We start from the raw sequence: 24,113 nt of genomic DNA, 5'->3' as shown, positions 1-24,113 counted from the left end.
AGCCACATTTCCTGCAATATGCACTCAAGTGCAGACAAGACCGCACCACGCTAAACTTGAGCCACTCTAACCGAATTAATGGCGTCCGCCCAGCCAATATCGCTCCGTGCACCCGATCTGGCCTCCACTGACGGAGCGCGTCGAGCTCGCCGCCGGCTGCCTCTCGCCCAGTCGGCGTGTATCGATTGTCCGGCGCTCGCGGAGGGGACGCTGGCCACGTGGTCCGGCCTCCCTCCGGCGCCGGCGGCGGGCTGGCGGTCCGCGCAGCACCCCGGCTGACCCGGGTCAGGTCACGGCGGCACCGCCGGCGCCGTCGCCACGAGTCGTCCCGCTCAGGTCATGCAGCGGCGGTGTACCGCGTCTTCCCCGGCCCGCCCGCAGCGAACTGAACAACGACGCGACGCGAGAGCGGTCGCGCTTCCAAATCCGCCGCGCACGGGGTGGACGCTTCGGCAGGGTGCGAACCAACAAACCCGTCCTCGGACGAGCCGCGGACGAGCAGGGCGTCGCGAGTCACGCGCTCGCCGCCCGGCGGCCGATGGGCCGCGGCGCCCGGCGGGGGCGCGCGTCGCGCCGCCGGCGCCACGCGGCCGTGACGACGCCGCCCCTCGTGACGCAGGGGCCGGCGCCGGACGGCGGCCGTTAGCGCGATTTATGCGGCATTGTGTGGTGCCCGGCGGACAGGTGGCGGCACGGCCCGCGGCTGATGCCTTATTTTGTCAACAGAGCCATAAAGCGGCGGGTCACACCCAGCCGGGCGGGCCGGCTGCCTCGCCGGCACGCCGCGTCGTGCCGTGGCGTAGCCCGTCACGCCCCCTGCATGACCTTGGAACGCCCTGAGAACGGAAGGGGAGGGCTCAGAGCCGTGTGGTATGCGGCTGTGGAAGTGCACGCCACGGGTTAACGGCAGAAGTGCTGGTCATTGTCCGCTCCCGGGTAAAAAACAAGGACATTGCTTTGGAGTTGATTTTGTGGAGTTGGCGAAAACGAAGCTCACATACAGACAGGAGGGCGCACAAAAACAAGCACGATGGTATAGGCTGCTCTGACCAGAGTCAAAGAAGCCATTTGCATGCATTCTAAGTGGAACGGGCGGTAGAGTTTCCCCTCTCCCTTAAAAGAGTCGCGGGGACAATATGGGTCCAGAAAACGGAGAGGACACAGGACCATCAGCAGCAGAGTGTGAAAACAGAACAAGCTTGGCTCTTAAGGAAGGGCGTGATTCTGACTTTTTATTCGGCTGCTTGGCAAGCACTGTGGGGCTTCCACATTCCTTGGACAGCTAATGAGTGAACTGGAATTTCTGGGCGTATTTCGTACATTGTGCCGACTCTACTGTCCTTGCTATTGATCCACACTTATCTCCGGTGTGGGAACTCTTCATCTTTTATGCAGCTGCCGCGAGTCCCAACTTGCAGAGCGTCGCTGGACAACAGACCACTGAAACCGACTTCGCCTTAAGGGAGTCTGAAGTAGAGAAATATGGCTTGGGCCTCGCCGGGAACGGGATGGGTCTGGAAACCCGTTTTTGTGTTGTGTCGTGACAAACCAATTGCAGTTCTTTTTTCTCAGAAGGCTGACTCCTGCAATGGCTTGCGTTTCCTCAGGCACACCCGAGCGGGGAGGGCAGCATGAGATGAGCGCTGGATAGAATTGCGGGTATGTGCTGTGCCATTTTTTTGACTTCATACACGGCATGTGTACAGCAAGGGGAAGGTGAATGCTATCAACAATTCAAACATTTGTTATTGCCATTTTGCAATCAAACAGTAAATTTTGCAATCAAACACGCCGAATAAAACTTTCGGAAACCTTGGCTCATTTTATGAGTTGAATCCATCAGGCAAAGCGTGGTTGTTGCCATAGTAAAACAAAGCGCGGCTCCACGGTGTTTTGTATAACGTCAGGTAACCAACAACTGCGGTACATACAGGTTTATCCGAGATTGTCAAGAAGTATGTATAGTTTCCTTTCCAGTTAGAGCGCTCTAACCGCTTCTCCAAGTTTGGTATCCATAACTAAACATTGGGAAGAAGGTGAACTCTACTCTTCAGCCACTGCCCCCCCCCCCCCCCCCCAACTTATTTTGCAAAACTACAACTACGGCATTCGCTGATGTATGTGTAGTTCCCTTTCTAGACCAACAAAATTATAAGCCATTAAATGCAAAACATTACATGACCTTACGTGTTAAACTGCCAACCGAACGTAACTTCAGCGGGTTATAGGAGTAATGTGCCATCTGCAGGCCCTGGCAGATGCGATAAGCTGTAGTCTGGGCGCGGCAGCCTACATTCACAGCCATGCGCTCGATATGGGTGAAGAATGACCAATAGCAGCGTGCCGTTCCTTTCGTTACATTTGTTTTAGAATCTTTGTTTCACTCACCGCACGGTGCGACATGACAGCCCCGTGCCAGCTTGACCCTCTTTGGCCGGTTGCCAGCTGACCTCTCCGTGTCAGTCAAACGAGGCGACGCCCGTCGAGCTAGAATGTCAGCTCTGGAACCCGTATTATGTGTGTCAAGGACTACAAATAATAATATTAAAGGTTTGGTTTATTTGGTGTCCTCGGTGTTATTTAAATTGGCTCCGTATTTCTACTCTTATTCTTTCATTTGTTATTTTTATAAGATGGCGTGAAACTGCGACGTTTCTTTAACTGGAACTCATCCATGCCCGAACCCAAACAGCTAACCATCATGATTTTGCCATCCCGTCGGAGACTATATTCATTTCTGCGCTCTACACAGCGGATGTGCAGCGGAACGTCAGTTGCCTGTGTTGCATATTTCCTAAATATTAAGCCTTGGCCCTGTTGTTAGCATGCCTTTTAACTAATCGCTTGCTCTCATAGCACCCTATTTTTTGTCAATATAGCAATTTTGCCATGAGGTACAAAACTTTAAATTTTCACCATTTCGCTCAACCCCGCGGTACCCAAGCGTCGCACCTCTGCGGAACAGCTGTCCGAAAGTGTGTAAACAGGAGTAAGACTTTCCTAGTCTTGCGCAGAGTTCGCGTCTTAACAGGAGAGGTGATTTTTTCCTATGTGAGACGCTGGAATGCGAGTCCCGTCCATTCCGATAGGTCAGTTAATTAGAGAGCCTGCCTTCCGATCCACCCACCTGTGGCTGGGTAGGTTCGACTCGCTTAAGGGGCTCGCTACTTGCCCTTGACTGGGATAGCCTGCGGCCGGTGGCAGCAGGCCGCGTTAAAGGTCAAGTGGCAGTCAGGGAGAATTACGGGCCGTACCAAGCATTAGCATTGCATTACACTTCCGCCACCAAGTTCTGCCGTTAACCTGGAAATTCACGATAGAATGGTAGGGGGTCAGGGCTTGTACAACAAGCACTGTTTCATGTGGGCTCTCATCCCAGAAACCATCCATTCGAGAGGCTCGAACTAAGTCTTGAAATTTGACATCTGCAGCCTATCGGCGTGGCTTGGTATTGACGCGTAAACTAGCCGTTGATGGAACTGAGCACCATACCCGGACGAAATCATAATGAGAATGAAAAGACGCGCGAAGGCGCCGAAACGGAGTTCGGAAGCTGTCTGGACAATTGTGACAGCGGATTGCGAGATGTCCCAGAAACACACGCGTAATGCCACCGAGCTTAAGGTCGAGACCGATCGGTAAGCATGCATAAGACGTGGCACTGCAAAAAGTAAATGTCCTTTGGACTTCCGGGCATCGCGACAGCTTAACGACTGCTTCCACAAGCACCCATATCGGGCCACCAGCTTGGATGTGATGGTGAGTGGTGGTGAGTGTGATCGTGAGCAATGTTGGGTGTGATGGTGGGTCTGGTGAGTGGTGGTGAGTGTGATGGTGGGTGTGGTGAGTGTGACGGTGAGTGTCATGGTGGGTGTGATGAGTGGCGGTGAGTGTGATAGTGTGTGTGGTGAGTGTGATGGTGAGTGTGATGGTGTGTGTGGTGAGTGCGATGGTGAGTGTGATGGTGGGTGATGACGAGTGTGATGGTGGGTGCGGTGAGTGTGATGTGTGTGTGTGAGTGTGATGGTGGGTGTGATGAGTGTGACGGTGAGTGTGATGTTGTGTGTGATGTTGTGTGTGCGTGAGTGTGATGGTGTGTGTGATGGTGTGTGTGATGGTGGGTGTGGTGAGCGTGGTCATGACCGTCGTTCCCAGACAGTAGTGGCACTTTCCGATCTCCGGCTGACTGCCGGCGAGAACCTTCGCTTCGCACGCCTAGCTCCTGCCCCGGTCGTGCGCACGCTGACCGGCTGGGGCACCAGGCCTGCCTGCCGCCTGCCTACCCGTTCCCCGTCTCCAACACTGTGTGCTGTGTTGATGCTATGCTGTCGGCTGCTGTGCCGTCTCCAGCACTGCTTGCTGTGTCGATGCAAAACTGACCACATGCACCGAATCCGGCGTCAGGCATTGGAAAGACGCGGACGGAAGAGCGACCCCATCGACGCCATGGTCCTTCGCCTTGCCATTAACGCCGTCGACATGCTACCTTTGTCGGGACTTCCCGCCGCCCGTAAAGTTACGGAGTTCTCCAGAATGGTGGTGAAACACGGCACGAGCGGGAAACAGCTCTTCGCTCTGTCTGTGAAGTTACGGAAGTGCTGCCGAATGGCGGTGGAACACGGCAGGGCATTGGAGGAGCTCCACACCGACAAATCCCCACTGTGGCGCGGCAGAGATCACGCCCATCGACCGCCGTCGGCCGTCGCACGCGTCCGCGACACCCCAAATCCCAAACACTGACAAACGATGCTTCGAAGCGGCGGAGCTCATCGCACGGGTCCGTCTAGCCCGCAGCGAGCTCCGCGGCAACGCGCGCTCCATCCATTCATCGCCAACAATTACTCGGCATCCTAACGCAAACAACACCGATGCGTTTTCATAAATCCGCTGGAGTCGCCGCCACCGCCCCGAGCGCCGGAGCCGGGCGAGCTTGCCGCGCTCGCCGGCAGATGTCAGGTCCAGTCGGTTTTCGGCACGGCGCGCGCGGAGGCGCGCCAGATCCGCCGCCGTTCGGCCGGGCAGGTCGGCGGCGGGCCGGCCGTGATCGCGCACTTACCCGGCCGCTACACGCACGCGGTGTGACCCGAGAAGTGCGTGTCACGCAGCGCGGCGAAGGGAGCGGCGGCAGCGGCGGCGGCGGCGGCCGCCGCCGCGAGCCGCGGGCGGTCGGGATTACCGACGCTCCTCGGTCCGACTAATCGAAGCCCCGAGAGCCGCTCCACGACGCTTCATGCATATGGATGCGGCGCGGCGGAGAATACGGGCCGAGATGATGCAGCGTCGCGGCCGTCTAATGATCCGACCGCACGCTTGTAGTAGCGCCCGCCGCACACGCTCGCGGCCGGTGCGCGGCGGCCCGGGACCGGCGTCACGCGCGACCTCCGGCCGACGGAGGAACCGGCCATCCGGCAACGAGCGACAGGCGGCACCGACCATACCGCGGGGAGCCAGACCCGCATGCCCTTCAGGGAGGTCGCGTCTCGTCCCGCAGTCACTTTGGTCGAGGTCCTGACGCATGCTTGTTGTATTACAAAAATGGAGCGCCACCCAGGTCGAACCGCCCAGTTTTATGGAATGTCATCGACTACAGAGGTAGAGGTAGGGTACAGAGATAACTATAAAGTGGCGCTCAGCGGCCATGGCTACAAGGGATTTGATCCCGGGCCCCACGTGAAAGCCAAAGGTGCTGACCTCTCGGCTTTTGCGCGCCTTCGTACGCTTGGGTGGAGGATGCAGTGTGGCAGATGTGACAGCGCCCAGTGACTGCGTCATCAACACACGGTCAGATTTGCATGCTTAGACTGTTTCTCCATAGAATTGGTGGCGCGCTTCCTCTATAGCATCGCCTGCCAGCCAGGAAACGGGGGCTCGTCTCCAGCATCTGACAGACGGCCGCTGACGGACGGCCGCTGGCTGACAGATGGCCGCTGTCGGACGTGCTTTGGATACGGACGGAGGCCGAAGGACGTGCTATTCTAACTTGATGGCTACGCACACTGACAGACGAGCTCAAGGTGACAACACTGCATCGGCTGACTGATGCGCGCTGGATGACGGACGGACGCGGGCGGCTTGGATTGGCTGACAGACGTACTCCGGCCGACGGCCTTGCATCGGCTGTCTGACAGATGTGGGCGGATGTGCGTGCGGCGGCGGACGCTCGCTGACGCACGTAATTTGAAAGGATAACAAGCATTGGCCGGTGATCATTGAACAAGACAAGGCCACGCGCCGCTCGCCAGACTCAGTTAAGCTGAAGGACGAAGTCGAAGAACGCGGGTGGGCTAACGGACCTGCCTAGACAGAGTGAATGTGCGCTGGCACCAGCCCCCCCCCCCTCTCCCACCCCGTGATGAAGAGAGGACGTGCCATCTTACGGGTCTGAATGATAACCCTATCCTTGTCAGTGGAGCTGTCCATTTCCCGGCCGGCCGCGCTCCGGCAAACGATACCCTTAGCCCATCCCGCAGAATGACAACGCTCGCCGGAGCTGAAGTCCCCGGCGGAGCCGACGGGTTGTTTGCGTCCTGTGATCATCGACCGCCAGCCGGTTCCCTAGTGATTCAGAGAGCGGGACGAAAGGTGAGTCGCGCTGCCTCGCCATTAACGGCGACACGACTGAGAGACCGCGCCTGCGAGCTGCCTGCTCGCCCGAGCGACAATCTCAGACAAATGGTCGGTGCGCGCTCATCGACGTTGATTCATTGGCAAATACGCCGTCTCCGACAAATTTTGCGCACACAGCGCCGACGTTGAAATGGCGCATTTACTCACGAATACCTGCTCAGAGAAGCAGGCTTCGAGACCGCCAGCGTCCTTAGGCCCAGCGCGGGACGAACGCCGCTGAAGCCTCGTGGACAACAGGCGATTTGCGATTTTCCAATGCTTACGACGGACTTAATCACCACGCACCTTGAGGACACGCGGCCAACAGCCACAGCCAAGCGTCGCAGCATATTGCGGCGGTTTTAGCGGCAGAGACCCGAACGGAGTTGGTTCAAGCGACGGTCAAAGCGCCGTACCGTCCTTACGATAATAGTACAAAAACAACGCTTAAACAGGTATCACCAGAGCGTAGTTAGATAAAACGATGCCACCAAATAACGCCGCTTGCTATCGCGTCGTGAAAGTTTGCAGACCGTGATTTGTTGAATGTTCCTTGAGCCTTCGGTTTGAAAGTCTCTCACGAAATGGCGGTGAGGTCGTGCGTCAGATACCGCACTTTTCATTCGGCCGCCAAATAGCCATTTATGACGATATCGTGCTCCAATGTTTGCTGGCGATGAAATGTGCGGCCGCGGTACGCACGCCACTCGAGTGCGACTGCAAATGGCACGTGCTGTTAAACCTTTACGATTTTTTAGAAAGACTACGATTATACAAAAACATCGCAACTGCCATGTCAAAATATCCACGATGGATCGGATTCGGCTTTCTTTTTAACAAAAGAGCAATATATGGACAATTATATCATGATTTGCGATGTAATGCCTGCATATGTACATCTATACTCAGCGGGAAGGTGCCAATGTCGTTCATACTTTCATAACCATCCCGTCCTACACTCTGCATCCAGCACCGTGCTACAATCTTGGCACGTCATGAGGTCCTGCGACTTTATCCATCACGTCGCAGCGGCTCAGTTTGGATGCAACGGCCAACCCACACGTGATTCAATGGCTAGGCGCGGCCCAACCGTCACGCGGCTGGTGCACGCGCCGGCCACCCCGATCGGGCCCCTCCAGCGTCCTAGCTGGCGCTAGTCGGTCGGTCGGCTGGCGCGGCCGGTGGGACCGACACGGGGCGCTGATGGCATCTGCTGCCGGCGGCGGCCGGCCACGCGTGCCTCCCGCCCGGCGCCGGCGGCGTCACCGCGATTGGCGCACGCCCGCCACCCCCGCCTACCCCCCCCCCCCCTGGTCCGCGCCTGCACGCACACAGCACGCACGGGGCCGGCACCGGCCGCGCCGCGCCGCCGCTCGGGAAGTCATCAATAACGGAGGAGCGGGCCGGACGGCTATCGCGCCCGGCGACCGCCTCACGTCTGCGCGCCGGCGCCGGCGCCGCTGCCACCGCGCCACGCCGCGCTCCTGACCGCCGCCACGAGCCTGTGGCCTCGTATCGACGCCGCGTCCCGCGTATGTGGCTCCCTGTCATTATGCACGTCAAAGCATGGCTTCACCTACGCATCCAATTTTGTCTTATAGAATTTGCAAGCGTTGGATGCATAAATGAGTGGATATTTCCCTGTGAATGACGCATTTTATTTGGGGTAAACGAATGAAGCCAAAGGACACCGCAATCCTCATTTGCAATCCAATTACGGAGTCGGACGCCCTAGGCCTAGGATTACGGTGCGATATTGTATAACACTTTTGTTTCAGCGCTCGTCAAGGCAAGTTTTAATGTGTGTTTGGCATGAAGGTGGGCAACAAAGACTGTCACGCTGGTCGTTCTGAGAGCTTGGACGGCGCCCAAAGGACACCAAGAGCGTTTGGAAAATCCCGCGAGGATGCTTGCATCATGTTAAGTGCTAGTGATCCCAACGACTCTTGTAATGAATATCCGAGGTGTTTTTCGTCGTTCATCAATGGTAAAGTGGCTGCACTGAGTACCTACAAGCCCCGACCCATGGTGCATAATGCGATGCAGGTGAAATAGGCTGACATATCAGCGATATATTGAAAGCAAACCTAACTGTAGGCTGGTTTACCCTCTCACCTCATTAACCGCTAAAGCTTCAGCTTGCAACATTAGGTAACTGAAGTTAATGAAACCTTCATGGTGCGATTTCAACCAATCGCTAATAGCTGCTGATTTCGAGGCCTGAACGGGGCAGCGTCCGCACAAGGCCAGGCATGACCGCGATCCGCCACGGGACAGTCACGGGTCACTGCCCGCCGACAAGGCCGAAGCCGGAGGTAGTCGTGCAGGCTCACGGTCCATGACCTCGCGCGACCCCAGCCGACCTGAGCCCTGTCACCGCGGGCGGCAGCGCCCCGAGCAAATTGACGTCGCCGCCGTAAATTGCAACTTCTCAACTCGCTGGTGAGGCGCCACCTGAAATGACGCCGACCAGATTTATCGGCGAACAGCGGCGACAATATGGCCGGGAGAGCCCGCATGCCCCGCCCTCTATAGCGCGTGGTGGGCAGTTGACCCCTGTCGCCGAGTCAGTGGTGGTACTGATATCGCTCGGTGATCAATGGGTATGGTCTGGAAGGCTCTGACAGCTAACCAGCATACTTGTTTGGTGAGGGGCTCATTCATGAAAACCGCTGTCTGGCAAGAAATAAGATTTATCCTTGTTCCTTGACTGCTGTTTGGCAACCAAGGTATTGGCACACCGCTAGTGTATGTACGGCCAGCAGACAGCCCCCACATATCGAAGCTATACCGGTTTAAATCGTTCCTTGCAAGCAACGCGGCCAGCAACTTTTTCTTCTGTTTATGGTAAGTATGATAACTCGTCGAAACTAAGCAATCTCGACCCATGTGCTTGAACGGTGCAATCTAAAAAAGCAGAACTGTACTTTGGTCCTATAAAAGCATTTGTAATCTAATGTCAAGCAGCCACAAAATTGCTTAAGAATGTGGTGGAACGAATCTACACCGCAACAGCTCGTTTTGTGTCCAAACGGTAACCAAAAATACGCACAGGACGAATAATGGAGGATGAACCAGCTACATTTATATTCTGATTTCAATCGCAGCGAAAACTGCCAGCGCTGGAAATTAATTTCTTATTTCATCTTAACTTGATTGTAGCCAAGTTATGCAAACTTCTTCAATAACGCCTTAATGTGTCCAAAACAGGATTTAAAACGGGTGCTTTAAGAAAAATGAATGTGGCTGGAATTACGAGCAACCGATAAATATTTAAAAGGCGACAGAATAGCTGCTTATATGCAAAACCGTAAATCCATCCACGTCCGTGACAGTTAGACAATGCATCAAAGGAGCCATTATGGAATGAAGACGGTCTAAAGCTCTCTGAATGGAATCCACTCTGCGGGTCTTTGGCTGGCGAAAATGCAACCAATTATGTCGTTTTGAAATCACCCTCATACCAACGCGAAAACCGTCCTAGAGCGACTTCATTGCCTGCAGATTGGGACTTCGTCTAACACGAAATATCATGTTTGTATGCAATGCATCAACGTACGCTGCACTGATTCAAATCCATCGAACAAGTTGTTTTTGGTGCGTGCGCGTCTTATTAAGAGCGAGAAAGAGGGAGAGAGGAGAGAGAGAGAGAGAGAGAGAGAGAGAGAGAGAGAGAGAGAGAGAGGAGAGAGAGGAGAGAGAGAGAAGAGAGAGAGAGAGAGAAAGAGAGAGAGAGCGAGAGAGAGAGAGAGAGAGAAAGAGAGATAGAGAGAGAGAGAGAGAGAGAGAGAGAGAGAGAGAGCGAGAGCGAAGAGAGAGAGAGAGAGAGAGAGAGGAGAGAGAGAGAGGAGGAGAGAGAGAGAGAGAGAGAGAGAGAGGAGAGAGAGAGAGAGAGAGAGAGAGAGAGAGAGAGAGAGAGAGAGAGAGAGAGAGAGAGACAGAGACAGAGAGAGAGATGGGGATGGAGCTCCTGTCAAAGTTGTTATCTTGTGAAGGACTGCCATTTTGAGCGCGAGCAAGAACGTTGCAAACCGAATGCAGTGCCTTAAGAAATAATGTCCTGACATTTCATGATTGAACGCAACCGAAAGGCCAAAGAAGCACGTTACATCTTTTCCGCACAATTTCGTCATGACTGAATTATAGAAAGGCTTAATAGCTTAGCATGCGAGCCTCAAATACCGGCCAGCTCCTTCTCCAGACAACCAGATGTCCAATGTAGCGTTGGCCTGCCGCACACGGGTTTCCACCACACGCGCGCCGCCGTCGCTTCCTTGGGTCTACCGCCACCAAGCCGTTCGTTCGCCGCGAGGAGGTGTGCTGGCCATCAGCGGGTCGCGCGCCGCGGTCGGCCCGTTCTGACGCCCGTCATCTCGCGGCCGGTTGGGGTCGGAGTCATCTGCAGTAGTATAGCGGCCGGTCGGAGTCATCTGCAGCGGATGCGTTCCGGCGCCGGCGCTCTCTCGGCGCTCGCCATGCGTCGGCGGCGTCCGCCAGCGCCACGTCCCGCGCGGGACAGACCGCCGTCGGCAACGGCCAGCGTCGAGGGCGACGCAACGTCGGCGCCCTCCCGCCGACAACGCTGAATATGCAAATAAATAGGACAGGACCGAGCGGCATTGCCGTTGCATTTTATGATTTATCTGGCGGCCTCGGCGGCGCACCAGTCACCGGGACGAGTTTTCGCCGGGATTATGAGGCCAAATCTGAGGATCCTCGTTTGTCATTGGCTCATTATCCGCAATGATTCGACGCGGCCGCATTAATCACATATATTCGCTCGCGCAGTCAGGAAGATGAAAAATTCAGCCGAAGTGCGGCAGCCGTTCGCCGCCATTCATCACGCGTTCGAGGCTGCGCCGCGCGGGAGCCATTCGAATCGAACGGCAGCCACTTGGGTGAGCGGAGGACCCCGGACGCCGCCCGTCAAGCCCGTCCACCGACGGCGCACGGCCACCGTCGCCGTCCGACACCCTGTCGCCGCTGGTCGAGCGCTGAACGGCGAACCCTCTATCAGCACGTCTGCGATACCAGCGGGATGGCTCGGCTGCATGGCTTGATTCGGTTCTGGGAAGGCCATAAGCCCGGCCGGCTCCGGCGCTCGACTCCTCCGGTGAATCTGACAGCCGTGGGTGGTCGCGGAGCGCCGCCGAGCGCGGTCCGTTTGCGAGGCGCCTTGACCTCGTCCCGCCCAGCTGACGACCCGCGCGCCGCCGCGACGGCCCGGCCGGCCGGCGGCGAGTCACCACCTCCGGTCGCCCGCGCCGCGCGCCGGTCCGCGCGTCATCGCGGCCGCCGGACCGCGGGCCGTGTCAACAAACAGTGAATCCTTCTGCCCGCCGCGTCTCTCGGATTTCGCGCAAAAACGGCGTGCGCGACGAGCGCCACCTGCCGCCGGCGCGCCGTTTTTGCCTGCCGCGTAAAACAAGTCACCGCGCTCGACGGGTCGTCGTCGGCGCCGTTTCTAGGCCGACGCGACGGGTGCGGCTTCCGTGCTGACAGGGGGTCCTAAAAGGCGGACAGGAGCTGGGGCGGATGGTGTGCCGTTCGCCGGGGACGCGTTGGCATGATGACACTTCACTGCATCACGTTTGTGTCCAAGTGGGGCGGAGACGATCCGGATCGGTCCCAAAATATCAAACTATGTATATATATATATATATATATATATATATATATATATATATATATATATATATATATATATTCCACCTGTGTTTATTCGAATAGCATTGACCATGTGTTCACTGCTGCATGCGTTTTCCATTTTCATTGCACATTCCCCGCTGTTTGGATCTGTGAGAGTGACGCCTGTGGTCTAATGAGAGACATCCACGGGGAGGTGCCGCCACCGTGGTTGAGTAGTGGCGGCAGCTCTACGCCTCACCTTGCCCTCAGCCCAGCTTCAGCTCAGAGCGACGTGCCGACCCCCCCGCCGCTGACAGCGTCCTCTCTGGCACGGCCAACATCAACACACCCTGCGGACACGCCCTGGTACCGGCGATTGGTGCGTTCAACCAGTCAACACCCCAATTACTGGGCATAGCCCTGCGGCGCGCGGCATGGCGCATGGACTGCCGACGGCGGTGCGTGCTGTCGGCGCTGGGTCGGAGCCGCCACGCCCCACCGACGGGCCGAGGCGGGAGGAGATCGCCGATGCGGAGCGTCAGCGGACAGCAGAGGTTTTGGCGATAGTTGAGGCGGCGTCGGAGGATGCCTGACGCGGCGAGGTCAGACCACGCGGGGCCGATGGCCTTGTGCATGTTGAAAACTCTCCGATGTTTGTCTGCAGTTATTGAAAAATATTGTGCCAGTAGCTGGTCTCAAACCCGCGACCTTCTGCGCACAGCTGGAGCGAGCACTCAGACCACGATGGCGTCGACGGAGACTGGGCATGCCCGACTGAAACCACACCGGCCTCACACACGGCAAAACCTGACCAGGTCCAACCACGACGGCGTGTGGCAGGCAGCGGCCTCGGCTCAGCGACGGCTCCGGCGGAAGAGGCGTCTCTGGCACGAGGAGTGACGTTACCGGCGTCTCTAACGCGGAGAATGACGTCACCGGCGTCTCCGACACAGGGAATGACATCACCGGCTGTCCGGGGCGTCCCTGACTGAGCGCGCCTCTGCCCCGTCTCCATTACGCGGCGTCGAGATGGCCGAGGGCTGGCGGAACGACAGACGGCCAGATGGTCGCCGCCCCACGGCCTTCCGAGAAGGCTGATTACCTTTGCACTTATCGCAAATGATTCTGCTATGGCGGATGATGAATGCGAGGCCGCGTCTATGGCAGCTAATAAAGTTATTGCGACTCGGTTGGGAGGATCGTGTGTCTCGTGTGGGCATTCAGCCGGCGTGCCCAACACAGCCGTCTCTAAGGCTCCGAGCAGCGCGTGGGGGCTCGCGATGAGACCGTCGATCTGCAGGCCTCAGGCGAACAGCATGTGGACTGCGGGCGCAGAATGTTCGGGAACCACAGCGTCAGCACGTCACCGAAACCAGCCTGCACGCATGAGTACCTACTGACGACGGCATTGTTTGGCTGATGCTGCAGATATTCGGCCTCTGCCCCAGTTTTCGATGCATCCATCGCTGGTCGTCACTGTCAGGCGCCGGCAAAGGGCCGATGTTGTAGGCTCAGGCATTGCACTAGAGGTGCAGTTTTGGTACCGGTCGCCAATACCATGGCATCGAAATCTTGCGCCTTTAACATATATCATATTAGTCAAGCAGTGAGCCAAAGACATTTCGTATGCAAATCGGTCTGCTAGTAGATTTCCTCGCCATCCCTCCCGAGCCATCTCGATTCGTGACATTACATTATGATTCCTCACAATTCACGGCCTACGCTCGCAGAAATACTTTGTGGTTCATTTCAAGACCAATGGTCGATTTCGATTCTCCGGTTGGATTTAGCATCTCCAGTTGGGCTCACAAAATGTGTACCACTCCAGCGCCGCCGGTGGTGATAAATTTGACATTTAAGATAGCAAAGCAATATATCTGATTGAGTTCTGATGGCAATGTCTGTCGTTAGTGATGGAGAATGGACTTGCAGAGTGGTAGACCAGGCTGTCGTATATAACACTGCCCTTTTGGGCACAGGACTTCGAATACAAATATTGTTAACACTGGCACGTGTGGCATTATGAAGGAAACCTCGAGACAACCGTTTTCTCATGAGCACTCGTAAGGCTTACTTTTAGTTAACCATCATGGTGCAATGGGGGTGAAGGATGTCTTAAAAGGATCAACGCACACAACCTCACACAAAGTTTGACTGTTGGACTTCAAACCGCTCCCAAAACAATCAAAGCCGCTTTTGTAGGGAACAGGAGCACTTGGGCATGAAGATACAGTTAAAAAAGGTTTAATTTTTGCGCCTTTGGTGTTTACCTCTTCCAGGTATATGGACGTGAGATGTATCGCTGGCCGACTTCTTGGAACATTGCCTTTCATGCTGTATCGCCTGACGTGGACGAAATCGAGCTAAAAAGCTAAATATGTAGCATTGTATACCCTGTCGATGAAGCGTCATAATTTCCCAATGCTCCGCTTGGCCTTTGGGCTACAAACACCAGCCTAGTCACGTTAAAGATTCAGCTGATACTGAATGGGAACATCGGACGTGCCCGTGGCATTCGTTGAGCAATAGCTTCAAGCCCAAGGAAAAATGCATACCGACATATCCACACAGTCTTGTATGCGAGCTTCGATTTGTCGTCGTGCGTCAAGGCAGTCCATAAAAACCGTGATCCTGCGCAGTATCGCCAATCAATCGCCTCAGAGGCCGGGCGCGGCGACGACCGGAGCCGACCAGTGCGCCAATTGCATTCCCCCGATCATGCCTGATGGCCGGAGGGTCCGCTGGTGGAAGACGATGCCGGCCCCGATCGACTGGCTATATCGATTCGCGGTGGCCGCGGGCTGGCCGGCCGCCTGGGTGGCGATTCCCGGTGGCCAGCCCCCGACTTCCGTCGTAAATTTGCCGCCTACGTGGGTGCCATATGATGGGGCAGATTAGAAGTCGGCGATCCAATGGCGCTCCCGGGTTCCGGAAATCAGGGATCGTGGATATGATGGCCTCGGCCGCGCGAGAGCCAGCCGCCCGACGATCTGACGACCTCGGCCGGAATAGTGTAGGCGGAGGGGTTACTGCAGACCGAGTGGAAACCGCGGCGGAGTTCGTTGGTGTGAAGCTCTAAGTTCTCACTTTATGACAGTCATATAATCTGTTTTTCCAACATTAAAGCTTTTGAAACGGTGTAGGGTTAAAGGCTCTGGATGTAGGCATGTACTGGGCGCTCAGAACGCATCCGAAGTTTGATCCATGCCAGGAAAGGTCTCCAATGATACGCTGCAATGCATGTCTAAATATCGAGACTCCTAACTTACTTCGATATGCGAGAAAGTTCACTCCATATATTCCATCACATTGCCGAAAATTCCGGTCTACTGATCCTGATACCCGCTGGGATGTGGTAGCGAAGCATACGTCCCCCGAACATCGGGATCACTTAGCATAAACATAGACCATTGGTTCCGCTAGCGCTGCGATGATTAAGTATCACGGCTGGCTCCACTTCTCAGTGGGGCGACTTGTCCAAACGACCCTCAGTCGAATGGTTAGATGAGCGAGAAGGGCCGCCAGGCCCCTAAGCATTAGCGTGGACGGACACACCAGTAATTTATCAGCCAGAGGCTTGACACGGTGAACCCAAAATACCAACCAAAGTGATTGATATAGAGCTGAAGCACCACAGCGCCCTTGAAAAGATTTCATGGATGAATGTCTGGCATCATGTTGAAATGTTGAATAACGTGTGGTTTCACTAAGATTAAGGACGGAACAGAAAACATATCGTCTTGTGTGGCTTAGCTGTGCGTGGCAATACGTCATTGTAACACAGGAAACTCAAAACCCTTTTCAGGGAACTAACCTTTGCGTTGAGAACGCTGTGTGTTGCCAGCTCTACGCGGGCGAAGTTTCCTTTTCCCAGAATTTCCCCGTTCAAACGGTACCTTCCTAAAGCTTGTAGTTTCATCTTTTTGGCGTTTTGGGTTGTGCTTTTGAATCAGTGGCCGTGCCAAATAGCTGGTAACAGTCATACACTTTTTAAGTGTTAATTGCCGCAAAATCTGACAAAATTAAACGCTTCATATTTTTGACTGGTAACATTTCGACGATCCGACATAATCGGCCAAGGAAGAGTTAGGCTGATTTTGAATAATTCATTTTAATACTTGCTTCACGGCCCAATGCGAGGCGATCCTCCACTAAAAAATTGCATGTGCATCTGGTATTCAAAGAATACCCATGAAAATTATCAAACTTCGGCCACAATGTATTTCTCCTCCACTCATGAGGATGGCAGTTTTTCAAAACCAGTGGTACTGACCGGTGGTGCTCACTAAGTCCTAACATATAAACAGTCTTGCAAGATACTGGTACTGTACCGTTGACAATAACGGGGCTATTTCCTCTTTCAATACAGAATGATTATTTCACTCCTCTTTCTAACTGATCCGCTCTGCTTCTTCCCCGTTTTTTTTTTACCTGATCTTTAAACCATTTCCGTTAAAACGATCAAATTCAACACTCTTTTCTGACGTTTAATTTTCCACATTATGTCTAAATTAGCCATCTTGCACTGACTATGGGTGGCTCCAGGATATATTTGGGGGGGGGGGCATCACGGAGAAATAAGCGTCTTTTCGGACTCAGGATGCTTTATTCCACTGACAACCGAAAATTGACTAGGGTAAGCTTTCATGCCGTCAAATAAACCATGGATGGTCAATTGTCCCGATTAGTGAAGACTTTGACCAGTCATGCAACACGTTTGGTGTTAGTTCCTTAAATATTGCAGAGGCGGATAATGGAAGTGACAGGGGCGAAAGCGGGAAAGTATTATGGGTATGTTGCTTAGTTTTTCATTAATGTTATTTCAAATACTTAATATTCGTAACAAAGGGCTACGCCTCCTCAGTAACGTCAAATGACGTGCGGGTCGACGCATTAAGCTTGAAGTTTATTGCCAGAGGTGAAAGCAAGTATTACAATGTGGGCTGGAGGGGTACACTTTGATATCTGCATTGTAACGGCATGATCTTATTAAATATTTGCATATGCTCCCATTTTAAAGGTCCTGCATCCAACGCCAACTGGGAAAAGCCTGAACGAATCCCGTTCAACTCACAAGGTTCGTATCAGCTTTGACATACATAAGAGCGCATTAGATTTTAGTGCTTCATTGAGGTGAAGCAAACGCTCAAATTTAACCCAATTTTACCGTTATAAGTGAACCAATGACGTTTTGCGATGTGGATGTGTAAGACAAACGTGAATCCAGCGCACAGACGTTGTCTTGAGACCGCACTCGTCACCCTTTCATTTCATTTCATTTCACCCTTTTGATTTTAAGCAAAATGTACAGCATGAGAACGGATGACTGTACGCAGATAAATTGGTAGCGAACAATGTCATCCGAACATAGCACTTTTCATGCTGCTATCACCCATAGCGTTAATAAATAAATGGGGCGGATGTTGCGTCTAGAACATGAACACCAGGCTGCATGCGGGTCCCTGGTATAAATGAAAAACTTACCCTGTTCCTGCAGGATATTGCAGTGTTTTGATAGATATCGTATTCCTTTCAATTGGCAAACAAGCCCAATGTACTCAGCATGCTTTTATATTCCTATCATAACACGGTGGGACTTCTGGCTCGCCTTAGCCGACACTGCGGCTCAAGAAGGCAACGCGATACAAGGACGCATCATTCAGTGGTCGATCTTTTCCTCCGGTCAGGTCCAGGCTTGAACGAACCTTATTGGTTTGCCAGTGCATGTTTATACGACTATGGTGCATGTTTGGTTATTACATACCTCATTCTGGAAGTCGCTCAAGCTCTCACAAAATCTAGACTCCGTGACAAAGTCTTCAGCGCTATCTCAATATGTGCTCACATGATCAAGACTGAGGTCAACGAGGGGTGCAATAGTCTCAGTCGCTTCTTTTCTGGGCGATTTATTTGTGATCGAGTCGTCGGGGAGTCGGATCCCAGCCCCTTGGACGCTCAATAACAGCACTGCCACTGCTAATGGGATGCGTTGTTACATCAAAGCTGGTCGATATCGGCTCATTTGCATACATTAATTTCCGTTAGCCACAGTCGCATGGATGCCCAGCTTCTGTAATTGCTTATCGCAGATCTATTGCCATGATCGGTACATGGAAATCTCATCAACGGACCTGTCGACGCTCCAGTCATTCACAAAAGAATGATCCCGCTCAGGAAGTTTTTTGCAAAGCGGTCCTGCAACATTTCGTGAGCCCGTAGTGATCCAGTACTTTTTTATTTCAAAACCAATCGAGGCACTTTGCCATCGCAGTTGCTGATGGTAGACGTATTGCCATGACACGCACATGACGTTCTCATTAATAAACTATCGCATTGTTATCTGCTAAAAGATGCTTTAATTCTTTTTTTGCCGTTTTACTCAATTTTCTTCATTTGTTACAAGTGCCTGCAACAATTTTGGTCAAGCAGTTCCTCTGTTATTTTTTTCTCCGCGCATGAGTGCAGACCGCCATCTTTTTCTCAACAAAACAGATCTTCCACTCCTTGATTTTAGAGCCTCCGGCTTAGTTCAGTGGTTGCCGATGGTCGCAAAGCCCGCCCCGCGCCGAAAACACTAAAGTAGCCGTCAAACAAATAGCTTTATTGCCCAGTCTATCAAGATAAGGGTTTTCAATTTGCGCTGGAGTCGGAAGGCCAGTTTTCTGTCTCGCTTGGCCGTCGCGACGGAGATAGCAAACACGGATAGAATTTTTATCGGGCGGCACCATTAAGGCGGGGAGATATACTGCGGGCACACCGCACTATTTTTTCTTGCGGCGCTCTGAGAAGATCCTCCAAAGCGCAGGAAACGACGCTGCTGTCCATTTCATCTCAATTTGTCTGGCAAAAATTGTGGTACACGCCGGCCGGCAGCAATTATTCGGCGGAGAGGACATTTCCGTATCCGTGGCAAAGTCGCCACTAACGCCCAGTAGATAAGCGAGTTCCGTAGTGGGTTTAAATCGACCTCGCATTCCTCTCAGAGAAAACAAGCGGGGCCGGTGACATACGAGCGCGTTCGCTTTCAGTCCGTCCCTAGTACAGCACGTATGTTAGAAAACGTGTCTTGGAATGCAAAAGGACGAATTGTCAAAGCCTCTGAGGAAACAGTTGCATCAAAGGAGACAACGGGGGCCTTCTTCATGTATTGCACCGAGTTCTCCAAGTGAGTTTTATCTCCGAATTTAGGATCTGCGAATGGCAAATGCTTAAGTTGCTGTCGAAATGTACTCTGATCATCTCAGGGAAAAATACAGCTCAAAATAGTTAAATTTTGGTTAGTTAATATTCCTGCCTAAAACTTCATCCAAGCTAACATCATCCCAGAAGTGCTCATGTCGCTGCGCTGCGCTACAAGCAAACATTCTGCAATCCTGATTGACAAAAGGCAAAATGCAACATAATATTGGCAATTTGGTTTGGCCTATCTTGGTTGAGGACTCGGTGCGCACGCAACAAGTCAGGCTTGGCAAAGGCTCAGAAGCTTAAGCCATTCTTGCAGCCTACTTAACATGAATTGTAAAAAACCGGTTCTTACGCGATTCAAGGAAGCATCCAACCTTTTTTGTACTATTCACTTATCGCCACATCAGGCGCATACGATTTGATCAGTAGCAGCAGTCTTCCCGAATCCATCTGAATAGTTCAGAATTTCTATTTAAAATAGCCGACCCTGCGGAAGAAATCTCATTTGAGTTCGTGCCCGCCGCTATGAAGTAATACATTTCGTTTACCTCGCGTTTTCTAACCTGTGCGTTCTGTTATCTTTGCAGCACACTTTTGTGTCACAATATTTTCGTAAAGAATGCTACGAAAGCTTGATACACTGTGTAGACAAAAATATGTGCAAAGACGAAGAAATTGTCCCCTGAATTCGACGCTTTTTTCTCCTAGGGCGTTAACCCCGGTGGCTCTTTTCGAGGCGCACTTTGGATTTGGAAATGAGAGCATCTCACTATCCATGTGACGCACTTGTTCAAAGTTCAAACTTCAACCCACCAACTTCTTGGAACAGACCCTTCTCACTGAGCCAATCACAAACTTTTCTCACCGGTAGAGGTACGCATGGTGGTTGACAAGACGACGGTGGTCGCGACTGCCGGGAGGAAGCAAAGTGCTGTTACGAGGCATTGCCAAGGTAATCTGGACTCGAAATTGATTAAACTTGATGTCGTTATTATGTTTCAACGGTGGTGCACTCGCTCTACCCTGTGTTATTACTAGACGTAGCTAGTCCTGAGGTTTCACTAGAGCGCATTTTGAAATATACTTCGAAGGTAGGAGCCTCCCTCGAAATCAGAGCTCTTTGGCTGCTGAGATATAAAATTAGCATATCCCATAAATACAGCCGAAGGCTTTATGAGTACAACTGCGCAAGCAATGTCATCTCATTTAGATTGCGCTCATGGCGAGGCGACAATTCCCGGCGCTCGGTGGCGCGGGGAGGTAGCCGCCGCTCCCCAGGGTGCGAGCCCAGGCCCTGGTCGCTCTCCAATTTCCGAGATTGACACCTCTATTAGGCGGCTCCCTGAGAGCACTGCTAGCGTCGGCCCATCCTCCACTGGCAGTGGGGGGAGGCGGAGTGCGTGTGACACGGGGCGGTTCCTCTGCCGACTCAAGAGCAACAGATCACTGCCGCGGAATTAACGGAGCGCTCTGAGACGCTTCGAATTTACGACGTCGCTGCGCCGCCGAATACCAATATCGGCCGGGCGGGTGGTGGCGCTACGTCGGGTAGAGGGGGGGGGGGGGGGACGACTGGGCCGGGCCGACCGGAGTTCTCCGGGTTTGCCCCGTGCATGAGCGCGGAAGCATTCTTGACGACAGGGCTCCATTTCCGGGAACAGTCTACTTATGCAAGTTGCTATCGATTGTCGATGCTTTATTGCAACATTTAAGAAGGGCTGATCGGTTGTTGCTACTTTATGTTAAATATTAGCATTACACGTGCGAGGCAGAAATAAGGTCAGAGTTGCGCAAAGCTTAAGTAAAATGCTGAGGAGCCTCGGTTCCAAGAGTCCATGTCACTCAAAAGCTTGTGCGGGACACGAGTGACACGGCTCCCGCTCCACTATTGCCAGGACCACGAACGTCATTCCCGAAAACTCAGTTAATAAGCGCGTCTGCCTTCCGAGCCATCCATCCATGGCGGAGTGGGTTCGAATCCCTCAGACGCCCATTGTTTTCCCTGACTGAGATAGCCTGATTACCTGCGACTGGTGGCAGCGGCCGCGGTAAAGGTCAGGTGAACGTCGGAGGGCGGGACGGGCCGTGCCTAGTGTTGCGACACGATAAGCTTTCGCCTCATCATCCTACCGTTGACCTGGAATTCCCCAATCCGATGTTGGGGCCAGGACTTACGCAGCGAAGCACTGCTTATGAAATGCACTGATCCCGTAAATCCATCACATCAAAAAGGTTCGGACCGAATGTTTTAAAAAGCTAACGACCGACAAAGGTCAGGTGCCAGTAGGGGGAGAGGAGCGGGGGGGGGGGACGCTGCAGCACGCAGTTCAGTGGCCGGTGGAAGAGGTCAGGTATGGTATGCAGGTATGGTGGTATGGTATGGTATGGTATGGTACACAGGTATGCTGCTTTTGAAGGAGAAAATATCTCTGAGGGCATTGAGGGGAGCACTAAGAGCATTCAGACTGTTTTGAAGCCTTCTTGCATGCGGTAGGTTTGCCCGTCCAGTGGTCTTTCCGATCTGATTCTTGTCTGATGCTTTTCCAGGTTTTCGACTGTATTAAGTGTGCTGCACAAACTAGCAAACTAGGACAGGACCTTTGATTGATGTGAGCTGTTAAAAAGCCATATCTATTGAATCGCTTAGCATACAATGCTTCTTCGAATCACAACCTGACCACCCTTAAATTTGGTAATGTTTGAATACTTAGACTTACCCACCGCTTTTCTAACCTTATCTGCTTGCCATTATGACTCATGGATATGACACTCGAGCGATCTAGTGTAGTTTAATTGTTGGATCTGACATGACATATAATGGCGTGTATATACGCAGGCACATATGGCATGATGGCATTACGTACATGCCAACGCAAGTTCATATGCGCAAAACAGAAAGCGAACCAAGGTGATCACCCGTGCCTAGTTCGTGATATAACTGGCGCAGGGAGCAAGAACATCCGAAAATATTAATCAGATTTGTGGATCACAGTATCACTGCAATGTGACGTCGTCAAACACATTTCCAGGTGGCAATGGTCACTCACGTTTATCAGACTGCGTAGTTTCTCGTCGGTAATCATGCAAACGGCCTGAACTTACCCGATGCGGAAAGCGTGGACTCCCGTGATCTCAGCCCCACGAGTCCTGACTCAGAATCTGACTCTGACGCATGGTTTTGACTCGCAGCGCTTGCTGAGTTTGAGATCGTCACGTGACGGATCGCCACATCGAGCTGCTGGGCCGACGCTCACCCCGCGCGGCAGGTGGGAGCTGGCCCGCCGGGCGTCCGAGCACTGCGGCACAGTATCACGTCGCAATTTCGGGCCAGCGCCGCGGGCTCGGATCCAGCAGGGATGGGACATTAGCTGATCATAGCAAATGATAGGAGAGAAAGATGGAGATTCAGTATGGACGGCCCGTCTTGTCAATAGCTTCTTAAAGGTGCAAGCACTTAACGAAACATTAAAACAGGTCCGATGCCGGGCATTGACCGATGTGATAGAGCTAAAGGGAAATACCTTTAGGTGCTATTCACAGTCCAGCCCTTCTAAACACCTCAGTTTCTGAGCTGCACATCGGCAAAAATTGGAAAAGGTATATCGGGGAAAGTATTTCAAACTGGCCGTAGCATTCACGCCACAATAATAACGATATTCGAATTATTCCATTCCATAAGTCATGCGGCGATCAAGATAAAAATATAATTGTCGAGGCTTTCATATCTGGTGTTCGTGAACGCAATTTCCAGACACACAGGCCGTCAGAAAGCTCTCAATCATTGTTGTGCAAGGTTCCATGACGTGATTAAACCACGACGCATTGAGGAGCATGTTTACTTAACAGATAACTGTGTTGTCTAGAGCACTTCTTTCACTAAAAAAGTATGCCACTAGTTATAAGTGACCTTGTTTCATGAAATCTGGAGCCGTTTTCAATATTTTCAACTGTTAAATATTGGCTTTAATTTAGTTTTGCGGTTAGATGATGCTCAAGCGTTCACGCTTACGAGTAATCGGAGGGAACCGTGAAATATTCGTGATATCATTGTAGCCTCGATTTCCACATGATACTATCATGTTCGTCGCACTTCCACCGTGTGCATCTGCTACATTATTAGTCCATCGCGTTATCATGGCCTTTAGGCTCAATTTTCTCTCTCATGCAATCCAAAGTATGGGTGATTTTTAAGCCGGGTACGTAAAAATACACACAGCAACTGATACTGGTGAAGTGACTAAATACAGCTCCGCCCTAAGCCGCAGCCAGCCAGCGATAAACTTCGGCATCGCATGACCATCTGCCTGTCAAACGTTGCGTCACCTCCGGATAGTATGTTTCCTCTCAATAGCTGTCAGTCAGCTGCTTTCCATCTCGTATCAATTAATGATAATGGCTTGCGTGGCTTCCAATGACTGCCACTGAGGTGACTGAGGTCTGGCTGACTGTCTGTCTGTAGTGAGGGCAACTCTTCGGCGGGTTATCCGAATGAACGACATGCATGTCTACTGCTCCGAGACTATGGGCGATCACTCCCCTGGCTCTCCCACGTGCGGAATATGAGCGCAGGTGTAACGCGAAACGATTTGGAATGCTTTCAGGAAATGACGGATCCAGATCTTAAGTCCATTCGTTGAGAAGGGAACAAAACCGACTAGGATCTGGCGTACGGTGGGGCATGGGTGGGGGTATAT

At 52.8% G+C, this 24,113-nt stretch overlaps 1 protein-coding gene across 1 annotated transcript in view; it reads right to left on the bottom strand.

The window, feature by feature from the left end:
• Nucleotides 1-16,295, bottom strand: part of LOC119097935 (serine/threonine-protein kinase NIM1) — a gene marked incomplete in the record, with an annotated part of 119,578 nt that extends 103,283 nt beyond the window's left edge. The window contains 1 exon segment of the mRNA XM_037220877.1: nucleotides 16,049-16,295. Coding sequence (XP_037076772.1) covers nucleotides 16,049-16,153 — 105 coding nt within the window.
• Between the last annotated feature and the right edge of the window lie 7,818 nt (nucleotides 16,296-24,113).

This window comes from Pollicipes pollicipes, unplaced genomic scaffold (genome assembly GCF_011947565.3).
Source record: "Pollicipes pollicipes isolate AB1234 unplaced genomic scaffold, Ppol_2.1 Scaffold_4740;HRSCAF=5597_pilon_pilon_pilon, whole genome shotgun sequence".
Lineage (NCBI taxonomy): Eukaryota > Metazoa > Arthropoda > Thecostraca > Pollicipedomorpha > Pollicipedidae > Pollicipes > Pollicipes pollicipes.
This window is presented reverse-complemented; position numbering and strand designations above follow the sequence as displayed.